Source organism: Pungitius pungitius, chromosome 5 (assembly GCF_949316345.1).
Source record: "Pungitius pungitius chromosome 5, fPunPun2.1, whole genome shotgun sequence".
NCBI classification, from domain to species: Eukaryota; Metazoa; Chordata; class Actinopteri; order Perciformes; family Gasterosteidae; genus Pungitius; species Pungitius pungitius.
In genome coordinates, this window is record NC_084904.1 from 22,187,544 (window position 1) to 22,212,112 (window position 24,569).

The 24,569-nt window shown below is 49.1% G+C and overlaps 2 protein-coding genes across 5 annotated transcripts in view; one reads left to right on the top strand and one right to left on the bottom strand.

The window, feature by feature from the left end:
* wdfy3 (WD repeat and FYVE domain containing 3) overlaps positions 1–16,889 on the bottom strand; it is a 49,228-nt gene extending 32,339 nt beyond the window's left edge. For 3 of the 4 annotated variants that reach the window (XM_062562605.1, XM_062562603.1, XM_037482197.2), the window contains exons 1-10: positions 12,226–12,453; positions 8,548–8,758; positions 7,032–7,155; positions 6,135–6,244; positions 2,778–3,011; positions 2,368–2,560; positions 2,008–2,194; positions 1,750–1,916; positions 458–934; positions 199–309 (exon numbers count right to left, since the gene is read on the bottom strand). In XM_062562605.1, coding sequence (XP_062418589.1) covers positions 199–309; positions 458–934; positions 1,750–1,916; positions 2,008–2,194; positions 2,368–2,560; positions 2,778–3,011; positions 6,135–6,244; positions 7,032–7,155; positions 8,548–8,758; positions 12,226–12,254 — 1,843 coding nt within the window. In that variant the 5' untranslated portion in view covers positions 12,255–12,453. Of the gene's footprint in view, positions 1–198; positions 310–457; positions 935–1,749; positions 1,917–2,007; positions 2,195–2,367; positions 2,561–2,777; positions 3,012–6,134; positions 6,245–7,031; positions 7,156–8,547; positions 8,759–12,225; positions 12,454–16,671 lie in introns of those variants that run through there. The other variant, XM_062562604.1, reaches the window with a different exon arrangement.
* A 6,647-nt stretch (positions 16,890–23,536) lies between these two features.
* On the top strand, positions 23,537–24,569 carry LOC119224931 (C-C motif chemokine 19-like). Its single transcript, XM_037482405.2, has 4 exons — positions 23,537–23,757; positions 23,855–23,969; positions 24,063–24,176; positions 24,252–24,569. The coding sequence occupies exons 1-3, from the start codon at positions 23,697–23,699 to the stop codon at positions 24,169–24,171; spliced, it is 285 nt and encodes a 94-aa protein (XP_037338302.2). The 5' UTR covers positions 23,537–23,696; the 3' UTR covers positions 24,172–24,176; positions 24,252–24,569.

Below are 24,569 nucleotides of genomic sequence, written 5' to 3' on the forward strand. Positions count from 1 at the left end.
TCTCGGGATCCAACAATTCAATCTGCTTATTTAAACTGTAACCTGCGATCTTGTCTTTGGCCTGAAACCCTGAACTTCCCAGAACTAACGGCCCCTCCAGATTGAAATAAGAGAGTGACCCTACACCTGGATTTAAGACCCCCCCCCCCCGCCCCACACCATCGATCTTGCGTATGGCATAGTGTGCACATGCTCTACCTGCATTAGTGTTGGTGGTGTTGGAGCCCTGCAGGAGCACAGTCAGCGTCTCCATCACCAGCCACGCCAGCTGCTTCTGCTCCTCCGCCACCGCGTTGTTCTTACAGTCCGCTGAGGAGGAGGGAGACGACGTCACAGAATTATTTGTGGAATTCATTTTGTGATTTCATCTGTCCTTAAAGAATGAACAGTTTGTCAATCTGCACTTAACTTGAAGAGCGCTACGAACAGATAGATTTAAAAAAAAAAAAAGCCTCACCTTGCTCATTATTGTGCGGCTGCTGCGTGGCCGGGTCCTTGAGCAAGGCGGCGTACTTGTGCAGCAGGTTGACCAGCACCTCCAGCAGGCCCACCTCCCGCAGCACGTCGCTGAACACGGCGTCGTGCCTGGAAAGCTTCAGCAGCGTGCGCACGGCCGTGATGCCGCAGGCGTGCGACGTGCTGGACTTGAGCAGCACGCTGACGCTGAACAGCTCCTTGCACGGCACGTAGTTCAGGCTGAACACCACAAACTCCAGCAGCTCAAAGTACTTGGCCTGGGAGTCGGGCAGCTTGGCCACGCGCTCGGCGAACTGCGACAGCGTGTGCTGCGACTCCAGGATGAAGTAGTTGGCCGGCTCGGCCGAGTAGATGTTCCCGATGGCCTCCAGCAGCATGGAGGCCAGGCGGCTGGTTTTGGTGCGCAGGAAGGCGTTCTGAAGCACCGAGAAGGCCTGGATGTTACGCACCGTGTGGCCTGGGGGGGGGGCAGAGAGCAGATGGGACGGTTTGATCAGAGGGGGGGGGGGGGGGCACGAGATGTGTTTGTTGCTCCTTCAGATTTCTCTCAATATTTAAAAATATATATATATATATTTGATTTTATTATTCCAGCAGAGAATCACATTAAATGTTTGAGGTGATGGTTTGAGCTGAATTAAAGCTTGTTATCCACAAATGAAAATACACACACACACACACACACACACACACAATCTGACCTTGATTTCAGGGGTTGAATAACAAACACATTGCACAAACTGTGACTCACAGACACGCACAGAAACCGTGTCGCTGACCTGCAGCACCACGCACACGCTGGACCAACGCGGCGGGCTAATTGGGCGAGTAAACGGACCCTCGCACCACGACGGCTTCTGGTAATGACTGCACACGGCTGGAGGTGTCGTTATGGGGTAAACACAAGTGTGTGTGTGTGTGTGTGTGTGTGTGGGGGGGTGAGGGGGTGGGTAGAGGTCGGCTGTGTGTGTGTGTGTTGTCACGAGGGGGCTGGTGTCAGTGTTAACGGGGTCAAAGGCCACCGGCTGCTTGACGCGTTTGAATCTGACAAGAGGAAACATTTCATCATGTGTGTTTCACCACAACAAAAAAAGTCACCCAAAGCAAAATCTAAACGGTCAGAAGCAGTGAAGTAAGACATAAACGTTTATAAAGTCATCTCACAAATACAAATAGCTCATAATCAATATTATTCCCCTACAATGCAATGCTTGTTTTTGATATGGGAAAGATTAAAAATCCTTGAAATATTTTACATCTATTGGTGCCCACCTTTCCCAGAGGGCTGCGGGAGCACGAAGCCGGGCAGCAGGAAGGGGGCTCCGGTGGTCAGGCCGGCGGGTTTCAGCTCCGTCACCCCGTACGTGGTCAGACAGGTGACCAGGTTGACCAGGTCCTTCAGCGCATCTTTGGACTCGTCCTCCTTGGCTTGCTCCAGTCTACACGCGGACAGAGGAGCATCGCGTCAACAGTCACGTGGCATAAGCAGCAGGTCTTCTACAAGGAGGGGGGGGGGGGGCAGAGTGGTACCTGAGCATGAGGTCGCAGAGGAAGGCGTAACCCTGGCACATCCGGAAGTCGTCCAGCAGCGTCTGAGACACGCCGCTCGAGTCCTTGAGGAAGCACGAGAGGCCGACGAACATCTCCACGATCTCCAGCGGCGACAGGTCGTCTGACTGCTGCATGTTCTGCACACACGTGCCCAGGCACTCCTTCTCTGTAGACGGAGGGGGGGGGGGGTCAAAAAGAAGACTTGGTAGGAACAACTAGGCCGTGTTCTATCGTATCGAAGGGAGAATTTTAATGTGATCACATGAAAGACCTGTTTTGATTGTTATCTGCTTGCATTTCACACACACACACACACACACACACACAATTTGTATTCACCGTGTATGTATTTGACCACGTTGACGCTGAGGCCGTGTCGGGAGATGGTGGTCAGCACCTCCCCCGCGCTCCTCCTCCAGGGCAGGTTGTGGGGGGGGCACCAGGAGGTGATGGCGCTGAACAGCAGCTGGAGGTCATCCTTTTGGGCGAGCTCCTCGGCCGGAGACACAAAGGTGCAGAGCTTCACCAGGATCTGAGAGAGCGTAAAGGGGAAGGAATGGACCGGCGAAAGCAAGCGATCAATAACACACCAATAATCTCTAGTGATTGAAACATAGAAAATAAAAAAAAAATGGTATGGTTTTTCTCCTTTTTAAAAAATATAGTTTTCTATAGAAAATATTATATAAGAGCGTATTTTCTTTACATCCGTGTCTAACATTGTGTCAATGAATGGTAGGGTTTTCTACCTGGACGAAGACTTTCTGCAGCAGCACCCTGCGGTCGGCCAGGGGCAGCTCCTGCTGGGTGTGACCCTGGCCGGGGGTCTTATCCTGGCCGGGTGGGGGCGGCGGCGGCGGAGGCGGCGGCGGAGGGGGAGGGGCTGGCGGGGCCTCGGCCATGTGAGGCAGGTCGAAGAACAGGTAGAGGCATTTGACCAGCGTGGAGGGCACGGACATGGTCGTCATGCAGTCCACCGTTTTCTGCACAAAGGAGAAATTCAATTGTGAGGAGAACTCTCCTCATTTTACACAGAATCCTTAAACCATCTGCTTGAGGGAAGGTTTTTTTGAACCCAAACCACCTTCAACGTGATTAAGACGTTAAATTAAATTGTTTTCCACACAGCGGAGCAACGTCGCCTTAAAATGCTTCAGTTAGAATTTGGTAATTTCTGTTGTGTTAATATTCATGGCTGTGTTTCTGCGAGGATAAAAACAGAAGTAGCTGTGAGGGCTTTACTAGTGTGCGTGTGTGTGTGTGTGCGTGTGTGTGTGCGTTGTCACGGCGATGAGGGGAATAGAACTTGAGAAAGCGATGGGGTTTGTGCTCACCGAGGCAAATGATTCAGAAATCAAACGCTGCCTCCTACACACACACAAAATACCTCGTTCCTTCTTCCACTTCCACCCTGGAGCTCTCATATATGACAACACACACACACACACGCACACAGTCAGCTGATAGATGGAGAGATGGACTGTGGGGGAGGGGCAGAGGAAAAAGATAAAAGGCATCAACAGTGGAAGCTGATCTGAAGAGAAGTCTTAAATTAAGTCACTATAATGGCGGATGAACCTGTGGGGTCTAGTGTGTGTGTGTGTGTGTGTGTGTAACGACTGAATGGCCTCAGCTGTAAGGTCAAGGTTACTGGGAGCCATCAGTCCAATAGACAAACCAGAGGCGGAGACATTTTACTGTGTGTGTGTGTGTGTGTGTGTGTGTGTGTCTGGGAGAAGGAGATAAAGGAGGAGGAAGCGTCACACGGAGGAGGCAGCGCGTGAAGGGCGTCCTGTAAGAGAAGAAGAAGGTAGCGAGTGGAAGTGGAAAAGAAGAATATTGCTGTTTAATCAGCAGAAGGTTGAGGGAGGTGTTTGTGTGTGTGTGTGTGTGTGTGTGTGGGTCTGACACACCAGAGGACTGGAACACACATCCATTAAACCCAGTGACCCCCCCTCAGTATAATGAGGCCGTTGCTCGGCTATCGGAGGACACAAAAGCAGGTTTGGTACTTTTCCCAGAAACTTTGCTTAGTGCTGCCGGTGGTTTATTTACTCGTGTGGGCCAATCCTTTTTTAAAATAAAAGCGGCCCTTATTTATTTAAATGAGGCCACCGCGTTGGCAAAGTCAACCAAAATGTTTCAAATGTGCGATTATGTAAATCGACAAATAATTGTAGTACCAAGGTAAAAAGTTGTGGGATATTTCAGCTGCAACTGCACTTTATCTAATGAAAATCAAATGTGCACACAGGAAGTGATCCAGCGAGACTAGAGGAGACTAAAGGGTCAAAATAGACGTGTTGAAGAAGGCCCTCTGACATGAGATGCACGTTGGATCCAGTGCTGAGGAGACAAATTCAACCTGGAGTGGCCTCTCATTCGTTTATGCACTTTCACTTTCTATCTAAATGAGTCGGGATGCTGACCGCAAAGCATCATTTTACTTTTAATGCCCCCCCCCACCATCTGCACTAGAGTACATCCTTGTTTAGTAGAGCAATCATTACCCTCCCCAAAAGTCATTCACTTTCAAGAAGAACTGTTGCCCTACAGCTGCATTTTTAGGGGGTAAAACTCAATGTAGGACCCGGTCCCTGCGGTGGGTTACGCAACGGGTTCTTTAAAAGGTTCCTGATCGGCCCCAACGTTCGTCGGGCCGAATAGGAAGTTATGCAATAAGGGCAAACTCCGGCCTCGCTTTATGGTCATGTGACCTCCGGGTGATGCAGTGCATTGAGTTTCACACCAATGAAGGAACGGGGATTAAAAACCAGAGCGGACACAAATGTGCGAAAGAGGTTTCGTATCTTCTGTCTCCGGTGGGGTGGGACGCAGCAGCAGCAGCAGCAGCAGCCCAGATGGCAACACACACTCCAGCTAAAATATGAGGACAATGAGCCGTGTATTTATGCGTGTGATGGGTTTGTTTTGCTCTAACGAGCGAAGCGTCTGAGAGGCGCGGAAATAAAAGCCGTCGAGGTGGATTAAAAAGAAAAGGCCCTTAAAACCCAGCAAACACGTGAACGTGCACAAACCATCAAATCGAGTACAAACAATCTGGCTTCAGTTGGGACAGATGGGATCATTCAACCATCCGAAGCGTTAGAACTCTTCTGTGGAGCTGAACAGGCCTCTAACGGGAAAAATTAGTTTCTAAATTGCTGCGTAAACAGAAAGCAGCGCACCCCCCCATTTAGGCTTCGACGATCCTGCATTAATAGTATCAACCACTGTAGCTCACCTTTCTTTCAAGCCCATGCATGCTCTTTGTGCGTTGTGACTAAAATAGGAACAGCAGAGTTGTGTTGTGTGGGTTTTAAAACCCGAGGAGAAGGAGAGGGCAACAACATTTCTGGTGTGCAGCGGAGCATCGAGAGCAGCCAGCCGGTCACCTGACAGCCCCCCCCCCCCCCCCAAGCCTCCTCGAGACCTCCTGGGAACGCCGGCCCGAAAAGTACAAAAAACAAGAGCTGGATGTGTAACCGTTAGACCGGGATATTCCGTGGTGACCAACATCAAAATATAAGATGTGATTAGCAATCACATTTTTTTTTAAATACATTTATTTAAATAATTTATTTTTCAAAAAAGTATTGATTGACAAAGATTTAATTTGAACACATCATGATTACAGCATTGCGATTCACGTTTTTCACAGATAACCCATGAACGTCTCATATATGCAACTTAGTGCTAGCTCCGTGCGCTAGCTGGAAGCTATCGAGCTACGTGAGGCTAACAGCTAACAGCTAACGACCAGCTCTCCTCCCGCCAATCGCAACACAGATTTGGTTTAGACGCCTCTTCACTCGGCACAGTGCTTTGTGTTTGTTTGTTTGTTTGTTTTGGGGGGGGGGGGGGGGGGGAGTGAGCTGGGGTCAGGTGGGAATTTGTACTTGTGCTCAAGACCCTGTTCTTTCGGGGGGTTGATGCTATTTTCTGCTCTAGGAGATCAAAGAGGAGAAATGCAAATGGGTCGAAGAGACGGAGAAAGCAGAGAGAACCTTTTTTCCTTTACAAGTTGATTCCTCAGAGTTAACCTGCATTTATGAGGGCAATTCTTTAGAAAACCCCCCCAAAAACATTGTTGTTGTTCTACCGACCTGTCCGGAGGAGGCCAGCAGGTTGATGGTGGTCAGAAGCATCCAGCCACGACTCGCCTCCTCGCTCTGGTTCACCTCCAGGAACTGGACGATGGCGCGACTGGCTGCCTCTGGGGGGGGAAGAGGGGGGGGGGGGGGGGAGTAAGCATGGACATGAGGGTCATGATGGAAACAGACAGCTCGTTGTGGAGGGGGCAGATGGGCCGCCGGAAAAACCATCAGTTATGCAACGAATAAATCACCTCGGTGGAAGAGACATGCGTCTACAACACACTTCCGCAATATGGGGGGGGGGCACACATGAAGAGGTTATTAGCACCTGTCGTGATGTGATGTGTGATTTTCCATTCTCCACCTTCACGGCACGGTGGAGGAGGAGAAGCAATCAACCTCTGGCAGATTCATTAGAGAATATAATCCACATGTACAGAGCCATCCCCCTCCCCCTCCCCTACCCTCCCTACCCCACCCCCCCTCTGCTCTGTAGGGAGCAGGGAATTGAAATTTTGCATATATATATTTCTCCTCATCACTGGCAATGCTGTTTGAGCAGGGCTCAACAAAACCAAACAGTTACTTTCTCTCTCCATGATTCAACAATGTTTGCCCCCCCCCCTCCCTGCATGACGATCCACCCTCTAGTTGCTATCTTTGGATCAGTTGTTTGTGATGACGACAGACCACTGCAACTACTGACTCAATCTGCAGAGGCCTGCTGACCAGCTGGGCTCCAAGAGATCGGAAAGCTGCTTGGAAACAACACGTCACACGTTCAGAGAGAGGAGGAGGAGGAGGAGGAGGAGGAGGAGGAGGAGGAGGACCCATCACAGCTCATCAGGAATGTCACAGTGGACATTTCCTCTTCCCCGCTATGAATCAGTGCGTCGGAGGGCTCACCTGTGGACTTGTTGGAGGCCCTTCGTCGGATCTCGGTCACCATGAGCCGGGACACCTGGGTGGTGAACTGCAGCAGGTCGGAGAACTTCTCCGTCATGGTGGTGGGTGGAGCGTTCCCAAACACCTGAAGCAGACAGGTCGGTTAGAGAAGGAAAGAAAACCAAGGTAGCGAACATCTAATGGACAAAGACACTAACATATGGCGCCATGAAACTACAACACGTACAGACACTGTACTGCGTCTTTAAGAGAGAAAATATAAAAAGGAACTGCCCCCCCCTTGCTGAGCCCTCTATTATCCACACAGAAGGGTTTACAATAGTGTTAGAAGGATTTAACTAGTTCAGCAGCATCAAACAGCTGAAGTAGCTGAAGCTACAGATAAAAGTGTGAAAGGGAAGCATGAGATCATCTGTTCCTCTTTATTCACCGTTACAGCAATAAAGTACATTCAGTCGGCCTCCAGTAGGCCTCCAGTAGGCCTCCAGTAGGCCTCCAGTAGACCTCCAGTAGGCCTCCAGGAGGCAGCATGGCATAGAGGGGCTTACTCTCTTAGGCTAGTTGCGTAATAAGAGTTAACAGCTGTTATCACAGGAAGCAGTGCTCATCAGCGTGGAGTTAGGCCACGTTTCTTTTCCTGGCAGCTCTTAAGCGGAGGACAAGACAAGAGAGGACAAACTACGACTCGTCGCTGATTTATTGACCCGGCGAGTCGCACACGAAAGCACCGAGACTCCTCGGCTTCTGGAGCCCGTGGCGGTAATTAGTGGAGAGGGCCTCGGCGTCCAGTGAGACGAAGAGGGACACGACCGCATCAGAGGACATGAAGACGGACATCACTGACACGAAATCACGTCACGAGTCACGCGATCTTTCCGAGATGAAGAAACGTATTCCTCTTCAAAGCATCACCTCCAATACAATCTAGCACATCATACATCAGACCCACTCAAGTTACATCAATTAGTCATTTTCATCAAATAAAAAAAAAACAAATATAAAAAGATACGTTTTTTTTTTATTTGCCAATTTCCGCTGCTATACATCGTTGTATATTGAATACTTCAGGTCCCAATATTTTAGAGAACAAACGATTAGTCAGTTAATCAAAAAAAGACCAATCAATCAATTATCGAGAGATCAGCGTATGTCAGATCAAAGGTTTGTTTAGAAGAATGACTCATGTTGTCCATTACACAGATGTTCACTTTGTCACAGACTTGTGTCCCTGAGTGACATCAAGCAGCTCAGGTCAGCACCAGAGGTCAAAAAGGAGGACGGCGCGGTAAATCAAATGAAGACACGCTTCTCATTGAGCTGTGCGGAGCTGTTGAAGGAGCACCTCACATAAACACACCTCCATCCCTTCAAACCACAAAGGAAACACCGTCACCGGAAGATATTCTTTCAACCACCGGGTTCAGATTCCAAAACGATCCCAGGTGAAGTCTCCCTGGTTGAGTTTATTTTCATTCATTCCCAGTATCCACTAACACGGAGGTCACCTTAATCTTACCCTGTTAAAGACGGGCAGCATCATGTAGAGCTTCTCCTCCTGCTCCTTCTGGGTCATGTGACGAGGCGGGTGGCACAGCTCGGAGAAGAGGCGGCGCAGGTGCATGAGGCCCAGCGCGTTGTCCTGGGGGCTGCACTCCTCCTGCCTCGGCCGGCCCATGATCCTCTTCACCATGTTCATCTTGAGCGGCTTCGTCAGGCCAAAGGCAGCCCTGCAGGGGGGGTGGGGGTGGGGGGGGGGTTAAAGAGGACACGTAAAGCTCGAGCGGATAGCTTTAAGGCTTAAATCAGTGATTAAAATCATAATTCAAAACTCTGTTAATCAGCTGATTGTCCTGCGTGTCGTTGTCACAGTTAACGTGGGAGAAGTGTGGCTTCTTGTGGTAAACAAACTAAAGCCCCTCAGGTTCAACATTAAGACCAATTGAATACATTCTTCTTTCATATATTGCTGGTCAACAACCCGACGCTGCATACACATCGATTTAAGGAATGAAAGGAAGTAAAAAGTTGAACGTGTGAATTGATTCAACTGACAAAGAACCAGAACCTTCACTTACTGTAATAAAGATTTTTATTCTTGTCGTAAAACTAAGCCAACTATGTACTTTTTGTAAATTACTCAGGAAATAAAGTGACTCAAAACAGAAACCACATCCTTGGTCTTGGCGACAGAAAAGCTGATATGGAACAAGTTTCTGCATCTCAAGTAAAGATAGAAAAGCGTTGATATAATATATATATATATATATATATATATAGCCATTATTTCCACGCAGCTAATTCTCTCCAGACTGTCTTTAAGACGGTTGCTAGGAGACCTCAGAGAACAGCAGAGCCTGCACACACACAGATAAACATTCGCTGATAGAAAACACTCGCCATCAACGGAGAGGAACCTCAAATCCACCGCTCACGAGTGCACTCTCCCCGAAGGCCTTGCTCGAGGGCACACCGGCCAAGGTCTAAACAGATCTGGGTTCCAACCAGCCGCCCTGGGGGGGCGAATTCACTGTTGGCGAGCGTCCGTGTCTGCTGGCTGTGTATGGAGGTGGCTCCATGGTGGAGATATTAACGTGCGTCTGAAGCAGGCCGTAGCGTGGAGGAGGGGGCTCCTTCTCGCAATAATTAAGAATCAGCCTGGTATTCTACAAGGCTGAGGTCGTCCCTTTATTGGAGTGAACCTTCACGGATCACTCCTTTAGGAAGTCCTGTTGCCCTCTGCGTGACCTCACACTCAAAGCCGCACCTTCACGGTACACTTCCGTCTGAAGTGCTGCTCCACCAGTGCGTGTCCGTGCGTTTTTAGGCATTCACTCAGCCTGTCTGAGATGAGGCCTTCTCCAGAACAACCAAACGCTACTGGCTCTTCAGCGATCTTCACTGATCCTCACTGATCTTCAGCGTTAAGAAGCAGCGAGTGAGTTACTGCTCGCTCGTCCACATCACACACAAACACTGATTTAACGGATCAGATCTTTCTTCACACTTTAGGGCCAAACAAACCCTCCTCTGTTGACTGGTGACACGCGACTGGGTCAAAGTGAATGCGTACGAGGGGAAGTGAGTGCAGGTCTTCTGGCACAGGAAGCAGGAGGTCGGATGGTTCCGGCGGCATACGTGCCACGTGACAGATGGCAGCTGGCAGATGTTTACAGGGTTTATGTGTCGGCACGCCATTAAATATTGATGTGGTTTTGTTGCCGTTTGTGTAAGAAAACGGAGGCAGTATAAATCAATTAAATGACTCCATAGTGTTGGAAGAAACACATTTGTTCAGAACAGTCTCTGTGGAACCAGGATTTGGTTTTGAGAAGAAGCGGATTTCTGCTCGTTGGAGATAAACCCCCACGTCTCAATACTCAATGTGTCTAATTAAGATTAGATTCATGAACCCTTTGTCACTAAGAAGCAGCCACCAACGAGCCACAGGGCCCCGCTTTTTGTTGCTTCTGAAAATGTTGCTCAAATGTCAGGAGAGACTACAGCGTACTGCGAGACGAAGGTGTCCAACCTGAAAGACAGTGCTGTGTGTGTGTGTGAGTGTGTGAGGGGGGGGGGGGAAGCTCAGCGGAGACCGGCGACCGCACACCGGGGCCCACGGGGGCCAACACATGTCACAGGACTCGGCATAAGGACGGGACCCCGACCAAAAGGGGAGGGGCATCGATCGCTGCAGAGGGAGAGCGTCACGAGGAGGCCGTGTGACGCTGCCAGATAACGACCTTTAGATGCAGTACGGCGTCGACATGCCGCCTTCAACTTCTTCTCTACAAATCAACAGATGTTGCATCTCTAAATGACTCCTATGTGTATTTGATAGGGAGGGAAAGGAGTTTTAACTCCTCAGATTTCATTTACCACGCTGCTTTCATTACACACAGTGGATTGGAGTAGATCCTCAAATGAGCAGCCCAACAGATTATTCAATAGACTTCAATTCTAACCGAGAGACAACACCTGAACATCTCGCTACCTCTGAGAGACACAAACAGACGTCCCGAGTCGTGACTCATCGTCTACCGTCTCAACCTGTCCAGTTTTAAGGGGAAACCCCATCCAACCTTGTCTTGTCTCCACCGACACTAAAGACAAGGAGTCGACTCCCTTGTGGGTGGGTGGGCGTGTGTGTGTGTGTGTGTCTTTCCTGGCCCTCCCGTCTTTTTCAAAGGCATTCTCCCCCTAAGCGGACGCCAGCTTCAATGAACGTCTCACTGAGCTCGCACAAACTCCTGGGAGATGAAGGCAGCCAAAGCTCTTCAGAGGCTTCTGAGGTTATTCCTCCGGAGGAAGTGATGTAATCACAGAATGGCCTCCTGTCTTGACAGTGTGTGGGAGAGTAGGGGGGGGGGGGGGGGGGGGATTAATACATCTAATGCCATACAGCCAGCGTGAGCCACATCCTGACCATAAAAAAGAGCAACATAAAATATCAATAAAACTTTCATTTATTGGCTGACAAACCACTAGAAGACTCCTACAACACCCCGAGCATCATAAACAGGGTCCACCAGGGGAGAGAAGGACGCCGGTCCAGTGGGGACAGGACGCCCGTCCAGTGGGGACAGGACGCCCGTCCAGTGGGGACAGGACGCGATCAGACGGGCCTCCTCTCTGGATCTCTAACCCTAAAAAGCTGTTGCCATGTGACTCCCATGGACCACACTGCTCTCCACCATTTTGCTCTCTTCATTATTTTTAAAGCTGGACGGATTGTTTGTTTGTTTTTGTCCTCACGAATCTACTCAATTTGCTGCTACTTGCTAGTTTTTAGAAATTCAAAATATTTAGAAGACAAAAAGGTCATGAAGCATACATTCTTGTATATATAAAATTAAACCTGTTAAACAAAGGCTTTCTTCAGTTCGATATATAATTCAATAATACAATCACCTCAACACTTTGCCTCCTTTGAGTTTAAAAAATGCCAAAGCCATTATGCTATTTAACATGAATTAGACCGTTTCATACTGTGCGTTTGTTAAACACACACACACACACCTCCATGGTGGCAACGATGGAATGATGAAAAACTGCTCAAATGTAGCACACGTTGCCCCTCGGCGTCGCTTGGACCGTAAAACATGCTACGATGGCTCCCCCGAGATCAGCCTCGCCAACAACAGTAAACAACCCCCCGGTCGCCGTGGAGACGAGCCCAGTGCTGCCTTTCTCCTACCTGCCGCTCTCTCTGCGCTCCGCCAGCATCTCGACGCGTCTGCAGCAGCGACGACGACAACAACAGTATCAAAAGAGAGGAGAATATTCCTCCGTGTGGCTGCAGAGCGACTCCCCTGAAAAGGTCCTTCTGGTGAGGAGACGCCGCGACAATGGTGTCAACCCCCGCACGGCCTGGAGGGAGGAGAGGCTGAGCGCCCAGGCGCCTCTTCGTGGGCAGTGCCAGGAGCTTTGTTTGCCAGAAGAGAGGGAGGGAGTGTGTGTGTGTGTGTGTGTGTGTGGGGGGGGGCCTGCCGGGACTGGCACAGCTGATTCCCCCCTGACACGGGGTGGGGTGCACAGGGCTTTAGAGGAGGAGGAGGAGTGTTGGTACCAGAAACACCAGAAGGGGGGGGGGGTGTATAAGCCACAGTGAACACCATTAGAGATCATTGTTTACACCCGTTCACATTAACGCTGCATTATAAGGACTTCAGACCCAAATCAAGCAATGCTGGTTCCATCTTCTCAAATGTGAAGAGCTGCTTTCATGTCTGTTTCTTACACATTAAATGGCTTTTTTTGATTGGACGAGACAAACCAATTAAAAGGTTCTGGAAAACGTTTCTCTATGTTGTTAAATAGGCCAATATTTGTTAGTAGGATGCACATATAATGGGCCATGGTACCCGATCTGCCAGTAAGTTTATATTCATGTACATTATTAAGATAATTACAGCCTAGAAATAGATATCAAAGTCAAATTGCTTTCGTTGACTTTGAAAAACGTGGTACTTAAAAACGTGTATAGTGCCAGGCGGAATGCACCTTTAAAGTTGGTGATTCATCAATTAGCGAGAAGATGAAGAAAGAGAAAAAGCCAAACATTTTTTTGCCAGTTTGGATTTTTTTTCGGGGGGGGGGGGCAGTAGAGTCGTTGTAATCGATCAACACTTATAATCAGACCATCCAGTGTTGAGTGGAGAGGAATCTTTGACAATCAAATGTCTGGGAAAATATATTATCTTCAGTCTGCATAGAAGAGCACGAACACGCGAAGGAAAAAAGCCAAAACTCGATCTGAGAGACAAATGACGGCGCCCTTTAACTGGCGGCATCGTGTGCGTTTGAGTGTATTCATGAGACGTTCAAGCATTGGTGCATCCTGACACGCGGGTGTGTGCCGACGCTCTCCGCCAGCTGTCACGAAGCCCATTTCCTCTGGGGGCCAATTACCAGTGATCCACTGCCGGTTCATGACGCCGCTCTGCTTCGCCTCAACCAGGGCGACGGCTGCTGAAGTGAAACTGAAGTCTGACATCTGACAAAGCGTCTTTAGTCACACACACACACACACACACACGCACGCACGCAGTCTGGTTCCATGTGACGTGCGCGGCCTGCAGAAGCTCACTTAGTGCTCCGAGAGGACTCGGCTTCGGCCTTGTGCTGCATTATCTGCTTTGTGCGCAGATCAACTGGATCAATAACGGAGCACAGATCCCACACTGTTGCCTCCACAGAGAGGCAAACGAATCGATAACAGAACAATCTTAAGTTTGTCGATTAAAGCTTTGCTTCATCTTATTTCATGAGAACCTCGGTGGTTATTGAGAGTTTAACCCGCTTTAAAATGAGGTCACTTTGGTCTGGTCAGGCACAATATCATTTTGTTTACCAGGCACTCGGTTAATAAATATGTAAAAAGCACCAAACAGCAGACTACACCTGGTAAGAAGCAAATTCTGGTCCAAAACACAGCTCAGCTAATAATGGTATTCTTTCACAGAAATGTTCAATCCCCATCAACTGGGATTCAAACCACGTTTTCGCAGTCTGAAGTTTCCAAAAAATGAATTCCCATCTCGGCTGAACATTTTGTGTGACTTTGGAGAAACAATATCTAACAAATTGGATGTTTGCAGGTTGAATGTCAGCCATCGGCAGTATTTCTACTGTTTGGGATTGAGATTTAGTTTTTAGTGGAAAGACTTGGAGTTGATTTTAGTACCAGTTAAAAATATCAGTCAAATAAATCATTGTCTTTTAAGCTCGATATTGATGGAAATTTTTTTAATGGGTTGGTGACTCATTGGTGTCATGATCATTTGGGTTTTTCTCATTTCAAACCCTGAAGGGTGAACGGCAGTAATCTGACCATTATTCTGATAATAAGTTCCAGAGCTAGACGACGGCTTCCATGGCCTTTTCGTCTGGTTAGAAACAACAAGAAATGCAACCTCATCAACCAACGCCTCCGACTCAGCTGCATAATTCCAAAGTAATACCACCCAATTGGCCTCATCTACACAGAACTTTCTGCAAACGCGGCCGTTTCGGTAAAAAAAAAAGAAAAGAAAGAAATGAGATCAAATCAGAGCCTGGGCTCACAGGAGGCCTTGTGTGCAAACAGTTTGTGCAGCTACAGCTACTTTAACTAATCGGGTTGGAATATTAGATCAGGGCGCTGGAACGACCATCAAAAGGTGAAGAAGACAAACTTCAGTCTACTTGCTCTTCTTTCAAGTGCCCGTGTTGACGTGCCACATTATGCCTTTAATGCGGCCAAATGCACCGACACACTGACGGACTGCGACGACGATAACTTGATGTTCTGGGTGGCTCGGCTCGCTTGTTTCACCCACGTGAAGGTCCAGTTGAGTCCGGATGCAAAGACGAGCTGCACCGACCTTTTCTAATGACTCAGAGAGATGTAGAAAGTAGACTTTTGATGGGGGAGTCAGCGGGACGGTTAATGTTAGAAACTAGACTTTTCTATAATGTGGATGTTTTTATATGTAAAGGCATCATTTCTTGCATACGTTACTTGCCTGGTTTATTAAGTGCATTTGTCTGCTAAAACTTTGAATTATATTCTCTTGTAGCGTCAAAACAGAACGAGGTTTGAACGCGCAGTAGTCACGCTGTAAATAACTATTAGGCCAAACTCATGAAGCTCATAATATCCAGTTTCTGTTGTCAGAGGTGTTTTCTAAAAAGCAAATCATGCGTAATAGCGTCCCATAGGTGTTGTTCCTTAAAAAGGACGACACAAACAGGACACACAATAGAGACGCAGGTCACATTCACCACGTTGCTGTCGAGTGTGACTGAATAGGGTGTAAAGGAGTGTGAAGTGTTGACACAAACAGGTGTGTGATTGTTTCCCACAGGCATCTGCCTCAATAAAAACAACTGATGCTGAACATCAAAAGTAACACGACGCGTTCCACGAGGTGGGAAAGCAGGTAAATGTTCACCGTGGCTGATTAATGGAGTGGATGATCGTGATTATGTGCACAGAATGACATCTATTCAGGCACTTGCTTCAAAGCAATTCTACACCGCGGCAGCAGCGACGCACAAATAAGAGAAGCATGATTCGTTTTTTTGCTACGTATTTTTGGAGAAGTCAAGCAGGTAACAGTTTTTCTAAAACTACGCATTTCTAAAAATAAAAAAATGGCCCGTTGCACTTTATCCTTTTATACCGATCGATGGCGAGAAGTGTTTGGACCTCAAACAGCACCTTCGTCTGATCGCTGTCTGAATCTGCAGCCAGGATAAAAACCTGCAGGAAACATCACGTGATCTGTGTCTTGCACACGCACGCACGGATACAAGTTTGTGACAACATTGGAAGCAGCACACACACACACACACACACACACACACTGAGCTGCTGTTGGGTCGGTAGGTGAGCGTCCGTGTGATCAGGAACAATGCCCTGGTCAGTGGGCACGCGCAAACGCACGTTGCTCCAAGTTGCACATCAGGCGCACAGCTGGGCACGGAACGAGGCCGATGGGATGGTACCTGGATGCGCCAGTCACTGCGGCGTTGTCGGTGGCTCTGACTTGTGGCGACGTTACAGCCTCCCCGGGTTTTAGCCCGTTAATTAACGCTCGTGTTCAGTCATCAATTCAGCCCCCCCACCCCCCGCGACGGTTACCTCACAGCCGGGGTCAGTTCTCCCCGTCACCATTTAACGTTCAACGTGCACTAAAAAGACACCGCGGGGGGTGGGGGCGCCTGCTGGAAACACAACACGTTAAATGTTTAAATACCGGAACGCCTCCGGCTACGTCGGCATAACGGCATTAGTGGCCGTTAGCTAGCTAGCTAGCTAGCGGCTGACCGGCTGATCGCGCTAGCATCGCAGCATCTCAACCGCAACTGTCGAGCTGAACGGGAACGTTGGCCTTCAATAGAAAATACGTTGTAAATAAAAAGGGTGTTTTGCGTTTCAATGTTACTGCTGGGCATGTGGGGTGTTCCCGGCCGTCACCGCCGGCATGCTAACGGCGGCCGTGGCGCGGCTTCACTCGAAAAAGGACCGTTGACGCGAGCCGAGATGAACATTCCTGTCCGCGTTAGCTAACTAGCATGCTAGTCGGCTAGCGGCGCTAGCCAGCCGCCGTACGCCGACCGCTGCGCCTCTCCTCGTCGTTACCCGTCGTCCACTCACCGGTACGCAGCAGAATCCTTCGGCTAGAAAGTCGACGAAAACCCTCCAATACGTCAGTAGCGTGTGGCACTCCTTGCATATCCATGTGTCACGGCGCGATGCCGCGCTCCACAAAAAAAAGTGGTCACTGCTTCCTCTCCTTGCTCCTGGTAGCCATCTTTCCTCAACATCAAAATAAAGGCAGCTCGTCCCAGCGCTGATTGAGCCCCGAACAGCAGCATCCTCTCCCGGCCGCCGCCGAGGCGCCGTCCGCAGGGCGACCGCGACACCTGTCGGATGAATGCGAGAAGGCACCCGGTTTACGGGACACATCCATTGGATTAAAGGTTTATCTTCGGTTGGAACTAACAGGATATTGTGCAATAATTTACGAATAAATAAATACGCTTTGTAATTATTATGAAGAATTATTACAACATCAATAATTGTTCCTATGCAAAATCCTACAATAACACACTGCTTTTTTTCTTCTCACTTTGCAAGGGGTAATTTTCCTGATGTCTCCTCCTGCAGGAAGCTCAACAGTTTGACTCATTGAACGTTGTATTATCGACGATGGGACACTAGGTGACAGCAGTTCTCATTTAACTCCCATTCAATCAAAGCCACTGTGTGCTGGGGTTGTGGTTTCCTGTGACAAACCACTCGCCACAGTAACCTCAGCCGGTGAAAGTGATCCCTTGGTGTTACAACACGAGTCATTCTGTGGTAATCGTTCTTCAAAAGAATACGTTTCCAGGTATCTCGTGATATCGGATGACAAGAATGAAGCGGGACGCTCTGGTTCTATTTTCCCTCTTTTGGACCAAAGTCTGTAATCGAAAGCTAAATGTATTGCGTTGTTTAAGGTTTGGGCCTGGAAATGTTCCAGATTGCGATATTAATACCCAATGTCAAATGCAATGCGTGCATGTCAGACCTGAAAGTCTACCTCGTCTTGGCAGTTGGAGATGAAGTGCATCCTTTGTCTGTCCACGTTTATCCCCTGAATCAAAAGCAAAAAAAAAAATGTGCCTTAAGTTTCGATTCCTCGCTTCGTACGCAATTAGGAAAATAACACTACGGTATTGATATTGGCTACGGCCCGGCTCATAATTACAGCAATGGGTAGAAGCTAGTGGTGTTTTCTCTGGAACAAGACTTCGCAAAATTGCTGACGGAGCAGTCCCACCACCTACAAGAGCTTTAGTGAGGAACCAACCCCTACCTCGCCAGGAGGACGAAGCTGCAGTCTGCAAGGTGTCTTTCAGCGCTGAAAAGGAGGAAAAGCCAAGAAGTTTATCAGTAAACCAAGACCTGCAACAACCAGGCAAAGACCCCACAGAAGCACCTGAGGACACAAAAAGAGACATCTCACCGAAGTTCAGCATGGGGGCCGGTGGAACTTTCCCACCACGGAGATGATTGAGTAAATACAAAGGAAAGGAACAACAATGCTCCAAGGAACAGTGTCTTTAAAACATCTGATACAAGACCGAACATGAAGCTCCACTGTGAGCGCGACACGCCGATAACCGAGGGGAGAAAACAAAACTGGATGCACCTCTGTGGAGATGCTACCCGCTGTCAATCACGCGCCAATGCCCCAAATTAATGAATTAATAATTGGCTGCGTTTAATTCCAGGTTGTCGTGCATTGAGTGAGAATTCACGTCAGCAGACCACAGTGGGGTCGGATTAGTTCCTCTGGTGAGTTAAACAACACCAGAGAATCTCAATTCCAACGAAAGAGAGAGTCAGACACGACAATTTTCAATTCAGTTTCAGTTCCGTTTGATAAAAAAAAACATCTTGTGTTTAGAACATTTTTTCCGAAAATATAGATCTCACAAGGGAGATTTGGGTTGTTTACATCTTCGTGTTTGGACGATTGTGCGTCTCATCTTTGAATTCAGATAACACAACGAAGGTGATGTCTACTTTCATTCTGAGTTTGCCTGCACAATGGATATCTGCACGCATTTGGGGGTTCCCCCCCCCCAATGGAAACATGGTGTCCTTCTTCTCATCCAATGCTCTGCGATGAAGCCAATATGCGCATTCGCCAAACCTCTGAATATCAGAATAGGAAAAATCCATCTGTGCAAAATGAAATCCTGTTTAATGCAAGTGGACATGTTGGAAATGTGAAGAGCTGCTAGAACATCAGCGTGCTAGTGGGAGTGGAAGCATTAAAGTAAGGTTGCAGTTTCCTGTAAATGTATCGCTTCCCATCCAGCTCTGCAGGGATGTTTGTCTGCCAACACACTCAAACACTTAAAATCCTTTTTGTCTGCTGCAGCTGCAGTCACGTGGTCACTCTTACAGGACCGTAAGAATTCCCCTCCGATAAGTTATGACTTCTTATCTAACAGTTCGTGTGGTTTTCATGCCTCGGCAGCTCTGCGTTCGCTCTTTGACACAGATATGCTTTCTTCTGGCCTGATTCTCTTTTTGTCCTTCTTTTTGTCTCAGACCTTTCTGCTAAATCTTCGCTTTAAAAGGAGTCTGTCCCTGTGTTTCCTGATAATCACGTGATTCCCCAGACATGATTTCACTCCCATTCGAGCCCTTTCTCTTCGTGGGAGATCTGGGGGAGGAACGACTGGGACGGGTTCAGGGGGTGGTTGTCCTCCGGGTGTGTGAACAGTAAATCATATCCATAAAGCGGCCCGACAAAGCAGGACTTTGTCAAGTCGTATGAGGACACCGAGGCCCCTTTTTTTGTTCAATACAAAACGCCTTATTTCAATTTCAACAACAAAAGCAATGACAGGATTATCAGCCATCGCTGCAGCTTCAAGCAGCTTTTCATCCTCTTTTGACTTGCCTTCTTGTTTTTATTTCAGTTACTATATTGTTCAGCGTTCATCTGTCATGTGGCCAACTGCAGCAGCGGAACCTGTTTTCAGTTCAAAACTTCTGATGACCCCGGTGCACTGTTCATTTTGGCAGCTATTTCTGATTTAGTCTTAGTCTTTTAGACGAAAATGCATGTTAGTTTTAGTCACATTTAGTCATTTTAATCCTTCTTAGTTTTAGTCTGGTTTTCGTCGACGAAAACTCTGACCATTTTAGTCTAGTTTTAGTCACATTAAACTCATTTTCTTCCCTTCTCAGGCCCAGGGACCCCCTGTGTTGTGTCTACAACTGCATAACAGTGTCAGAATCTCACTGGAGACGACCCAAGAGCAGACGCGGGACGCAGGTGGGCTGGATGCAGAGTTTTTATTTATGAACGCGACCTGGACGGGCGCACGATGAGTCGTGGTCAGCCAGGCGAGGGTCAAACAGGAGACAGGCGAGGGTCGGGCTGGAGACAGGCATGGTCAGACAGACGAGGGTCGGGCAGGGGACAGGCGAGGGTCGAGCAGGAGACAGGCGAGGGTCGGGCAGGAGACAGGCGAGGGTCGGGCAGGAGACAGGCGAGGGTCGGGCAGGAGACAGGCGAGGGTCGAGCAGGAGACAGGCGAGGGTCGGGCTGGAGACAGGCATGGTCAGACAGACGAGGGTCGGGCAGGAGACAGGCGAGGGTCGAGCAGGAGACAGGCGAGGGTCGGGCAGGAGACAGGCGAGGGTCGGGCAGGAGACAGGCGAGGGTCGGGCAGGAGACAGGCGAGGGTCGGGCAGGAGACAGGCGAGGGTCGGGCAGGAGACAGGCGAGGGTCGAGCAGGAGACAGGCGAGGGTCGGGCTGGAGACAGGCATGGTCAGACAGACGAGGGTCGGGCAGGAGACAGGCGAGGGTCGAGCAGGAGACAGGCGAGGGTCGGGCAGGAGACAGGCGAGGGTCGGGCAGGAGACAGGCGAGGGTCGGGCAGGAGACAGGCGAGGGTCGGGCGGGAGACAGGCAAGGGTCGGGCGGGAGACAGGCGAGGGTCGGGCAGGAGACAGACGAGGGTCGGGCGGGAGACAGGCGTGGTCAGACAGACGAGGGTCGGGCAGGAGACAGGCGAGGGTCGAGCAGGAGACAGGCGAGGGTCGGGCAGGAGACAGGCGAGGATCGGGCAGGAGACAGGCGAGGGTCGAGCAGGAGACAGGCGAGGGTCGGGCAGGAGACAGGCGAGGGTCGGGCAGGAGACAGACGAGGGTCGGGCGGGAGACAGGCGTGGTCAGACAGACGAGGGTCGGGCAGGAGACAGGCGAGGGTCGAGCAGGAGACAGGCGAGGGTCGGGCAGGAGACAGGCGAGGGTCGGGCAGGAGACAGGCGTGGTCAGACAGACGAGGGTCGGGCAGGAGACAGGTGTGGTCAGACAGGCGGGGGTCGAGCAGGACAGAGGCGTGGTCAGACAGGCGAGGGTCGGGCAGGAGACAGGCGTGGTCAGACAGGTGGGGATCGTTCACTAAGAGCAGGTCGGGAGAGACGGAGAAAAACGCTGGAAGGCTTGGCAAAAGACACAAGACGATCTGGCAGGGAGCCGACAAACGAACAGAGGTTAAATACACAGGGGAGGAAATCAGGGAACGGGAAACACCTGGGAGGGGGCGGAGAGAAATAATTGACAAGACAACATACTGTGACAAACAGTCCATCTTGCAGTACTTGTCCATTAGATATCTCTCCTAGGATGGGCCACAATGGGTTCTAAAGTTTGACAGAGGGGCCAAGAACAGATGGATGGATATAAATGACATGCGAAAAATCATTACATGAAAGGATTTGGCTTTTAAGAAGTAGCAAAGCATTTATCTGCAAGTATATTTAACAAATTTGCAAGGGTGTAAAGCTCCGCAGACTTCACGAGAACCAGGAACCTAAACCTCGCGATGCTTTTGACACGACCAACGGAAACGTCATGGTCCTTTATTGTTTCCACTGTGAAATGGCTTGTCCCAACAAAAGAGACCCCTTAACGTCCTACAATCGGTGAAAGGCATTATTTTTTTGGGCTGGATCGTGAACCAGTCATTCTCAACTGGACCCCCACTTTTTATTGAACAGTCTTTTATTTCTCTTTCTCTCCTCTTTATCTTTTGGTTTCACCACTCGTGGTTTTCCTCCACCTGCTCTGTGCCACCACATCCTTCACCTGCACTGAGCAGCTCCATCAAAAGCCTCCACCTGTCACGTGTGCTCGCGCGTTCTTTGTTGCTTAGTAACAAACCGAGACGGTTCAACACCGTCTTCTCGAGACGTGGCGCGTGAACTGGTTGAAGTGCGCGTGTCTCCAAACGCTGGCCACCAGAAAACAAGAAAGGTGACAAGCACCACCGCTGCCCCCACAGTGACCGAGCGGTCTGGGTCCGTGGACGACGTCATCATGACACGTTAATAACCGCTGTACGGGGCCGAACGTCTGTTAGGTGCACGCAAATAAAAAAAAATACCAACATTTTCGTTTCGTTAACAAAAGTTAGCAGAGATTTAGTCATAGTCACATTTTTATTGTTTAAGATCCGCTTTCGTCTCGTTTTAGTCATGGAAAAAAGGTCGTCAACGATATGAACGCTGCCCCGGTGTCCGCTGCACGAGCCGCACAAAACATTAGCATGAAGCTATTTAGCCCTTTAGCATCTCGCAGCTAAAGCAGGTGGAGTCAACGAAAGCGCAAAGTAGCCTACGATATATTGTGACGTTCATGTAGAAGGGACAGACATACGCGTTGTTGTGTTGTAAAGCAAACTTTTTCTATTAAGGGGGTTGAAACAACTGTTGCTGGAGCGAAAAACAGCAGCACCACCGCAAAGTTGTGGTTTTTCTGTGGTTTTATCAAACCCAGCTTGCTATTTACAAACTGTTTTTATTAGGAACGCAGCCACAAAACCACAGGCGGTGACTAAAGGCACTTATTGCTAATCGGTTTAAAGTGAACGAGCTTTACTCAGTTCTGCTCTAAAAGATGCAGATTTACATCGTTACCCTCGGTCTGCAGTTACTGAACCTCGTCTGTTGCATGATGCAACAGCTGCAGCGATGCGTGGGAGGCCTTGTGGCCTGCGGCTGAATGAAGGTGTCACCCAGGTCAAGTTGGCAGACAGATTAGTCAGCTGGGAAAAGTTGTGTTGATGATTAAACGTCGTCGATTGGAGCAATGAACTTGTGCGTGCTGAAGGGTCCCAGAATGCAGAGTTCTCCTGTTAGCGACCCCACCTTGAAATACACTGTAAAATGAAGAAAAAAATGACATTGAAATTGGGACATGAGATTTAGAGACAGAATCATTTTCTCATGCCACACTGAGAAAAAACAACATATAATTCTGCAAATATTGAACTATTCATTTTATAAAAATAGCTTAAATTCTTCTTGTACTTTGGGTGAGGACGTCATATCGTGATGCACATATTCCAGTGAAAGTAACCGGAAATAAACCCATATTAGTCAAACAAGCTTCCCGCGAAGTGTCTGATCCCTCACGGGTTGCCAAAACCGACGCCTCCAGTAGGAAAAAGCTCAACGGCAGACTGTGCACCGGTAGCTACATGCACACACACGAACGCGTGAACTCTCACACAGACAAGAGGCCCCGGAGTGAAACGCAATCAGTGCGGGCAGTGAGCATTCCAGGTAAAACGCCCCCGGAGACGCTCACCAGCCGCCACCCTGCTGTGCAGCTCTGAGAGCGATGGAAGGCAAGGCAAGTTTATATGTATAGCGCTTTTCATACACAAGGCAGACTCAAAGTGGCTCACATCATAACATGTCATACAATAAAGTGAAATAAAATGCAAGAATTAAAAGACAATTAAGATAACTCACGATGCCCCCCCCCCCCCGAAAAAACACAGTTCTTGATGAGTTTGACTTTATTGTCGTAATGCGTGCTTGGATTCCTTGATGCGTGGCAGGTATTTGTCGCGGTTGATATAAGATAAGTGTTTCTGTGAAGACACGCTGGAGAAATAAATAAAAATAACCCGCAGGGTTTGGGTGAAGAGGTAATTGGTTGGAAGCGCGCCAGCGAACCGCCGACGCTTTCATCCCACTTTCATTTTCCCCCGTACAGCCGTATATAAATCCACCTGCAGCTCTCCTCCTCACTGCAGCACCTTCACAGACCCCGAAGAGACCGAGCTTCCGAGCAGCACCAACAAACCCCAGAGACATGGCCTCCTCCACTGCGGCGCTCCTCCTGCTGGGACTCCTCTGCGTGGGCTTCGCATCAGGTGAGACTCCTCCATCTCGAATCCACCCGCCGGGCCGCCTGCCGATTTTAACACCCCCCCCCCCCCCCTCCCCCCCTTCTGCGTTTTCTCTCTGCAGCTGAGATGATGGTGGACTGCTGCCTGACGGTGGCTGAGAAGCCCATGCCGCTTCACCTCCTTCAGAGCTACACCATCCAGGAGGCTGGGAACGGGTGTAGAATCAGCGCCACCGGGTGAGTGGCGAGCTCGTCTCCATTAACCAGCAGCAGGCTCCCGTGTGGTCTGAGGTCCGACCTCACTCACCTGCCTCTCATCTGCTGCAACAGGTTCATCACAAAGCTTGGAAAGACGCTGTGCGTCTCCCACCCCAACAATAAGTTATGGGTGAGGAAATACATCAAATACCTGGATGAGAAAAGAGCAGGACGCCACTGAATCAGGTAAATATCGCCCGACACGGCGTTCTGCTAACGGTTCCACGCTAAATGCTTCATCGCCGCTCCTCCTGTCTGCAGGCGTGGAGAGGAGAGGATTCTGGGAAAAGATGGCTGAAGAGGAAGAAGGGCCGACTCGGATGAGAATGTTCTGTAGAAGAGTCGTGTGCGGTTTTGAGTGTGTTTTCCTTCCTTTTGTGGAGTTTGTGGCGTTGAACTCGACCCATTTCGTTTTCATAATTTCACATCAATTATTTTCAACTGTACGGTGACTTCCTTTTTATATTATAATCATAAATCTGTAAAGTATGTTAGCAAAATGTATCCAAATGTATTCTATGATTATGTTCTCAGACAGTTTGTTGTTTTTTAAAATAAAGTTTTGTTTTATTTTTTAAA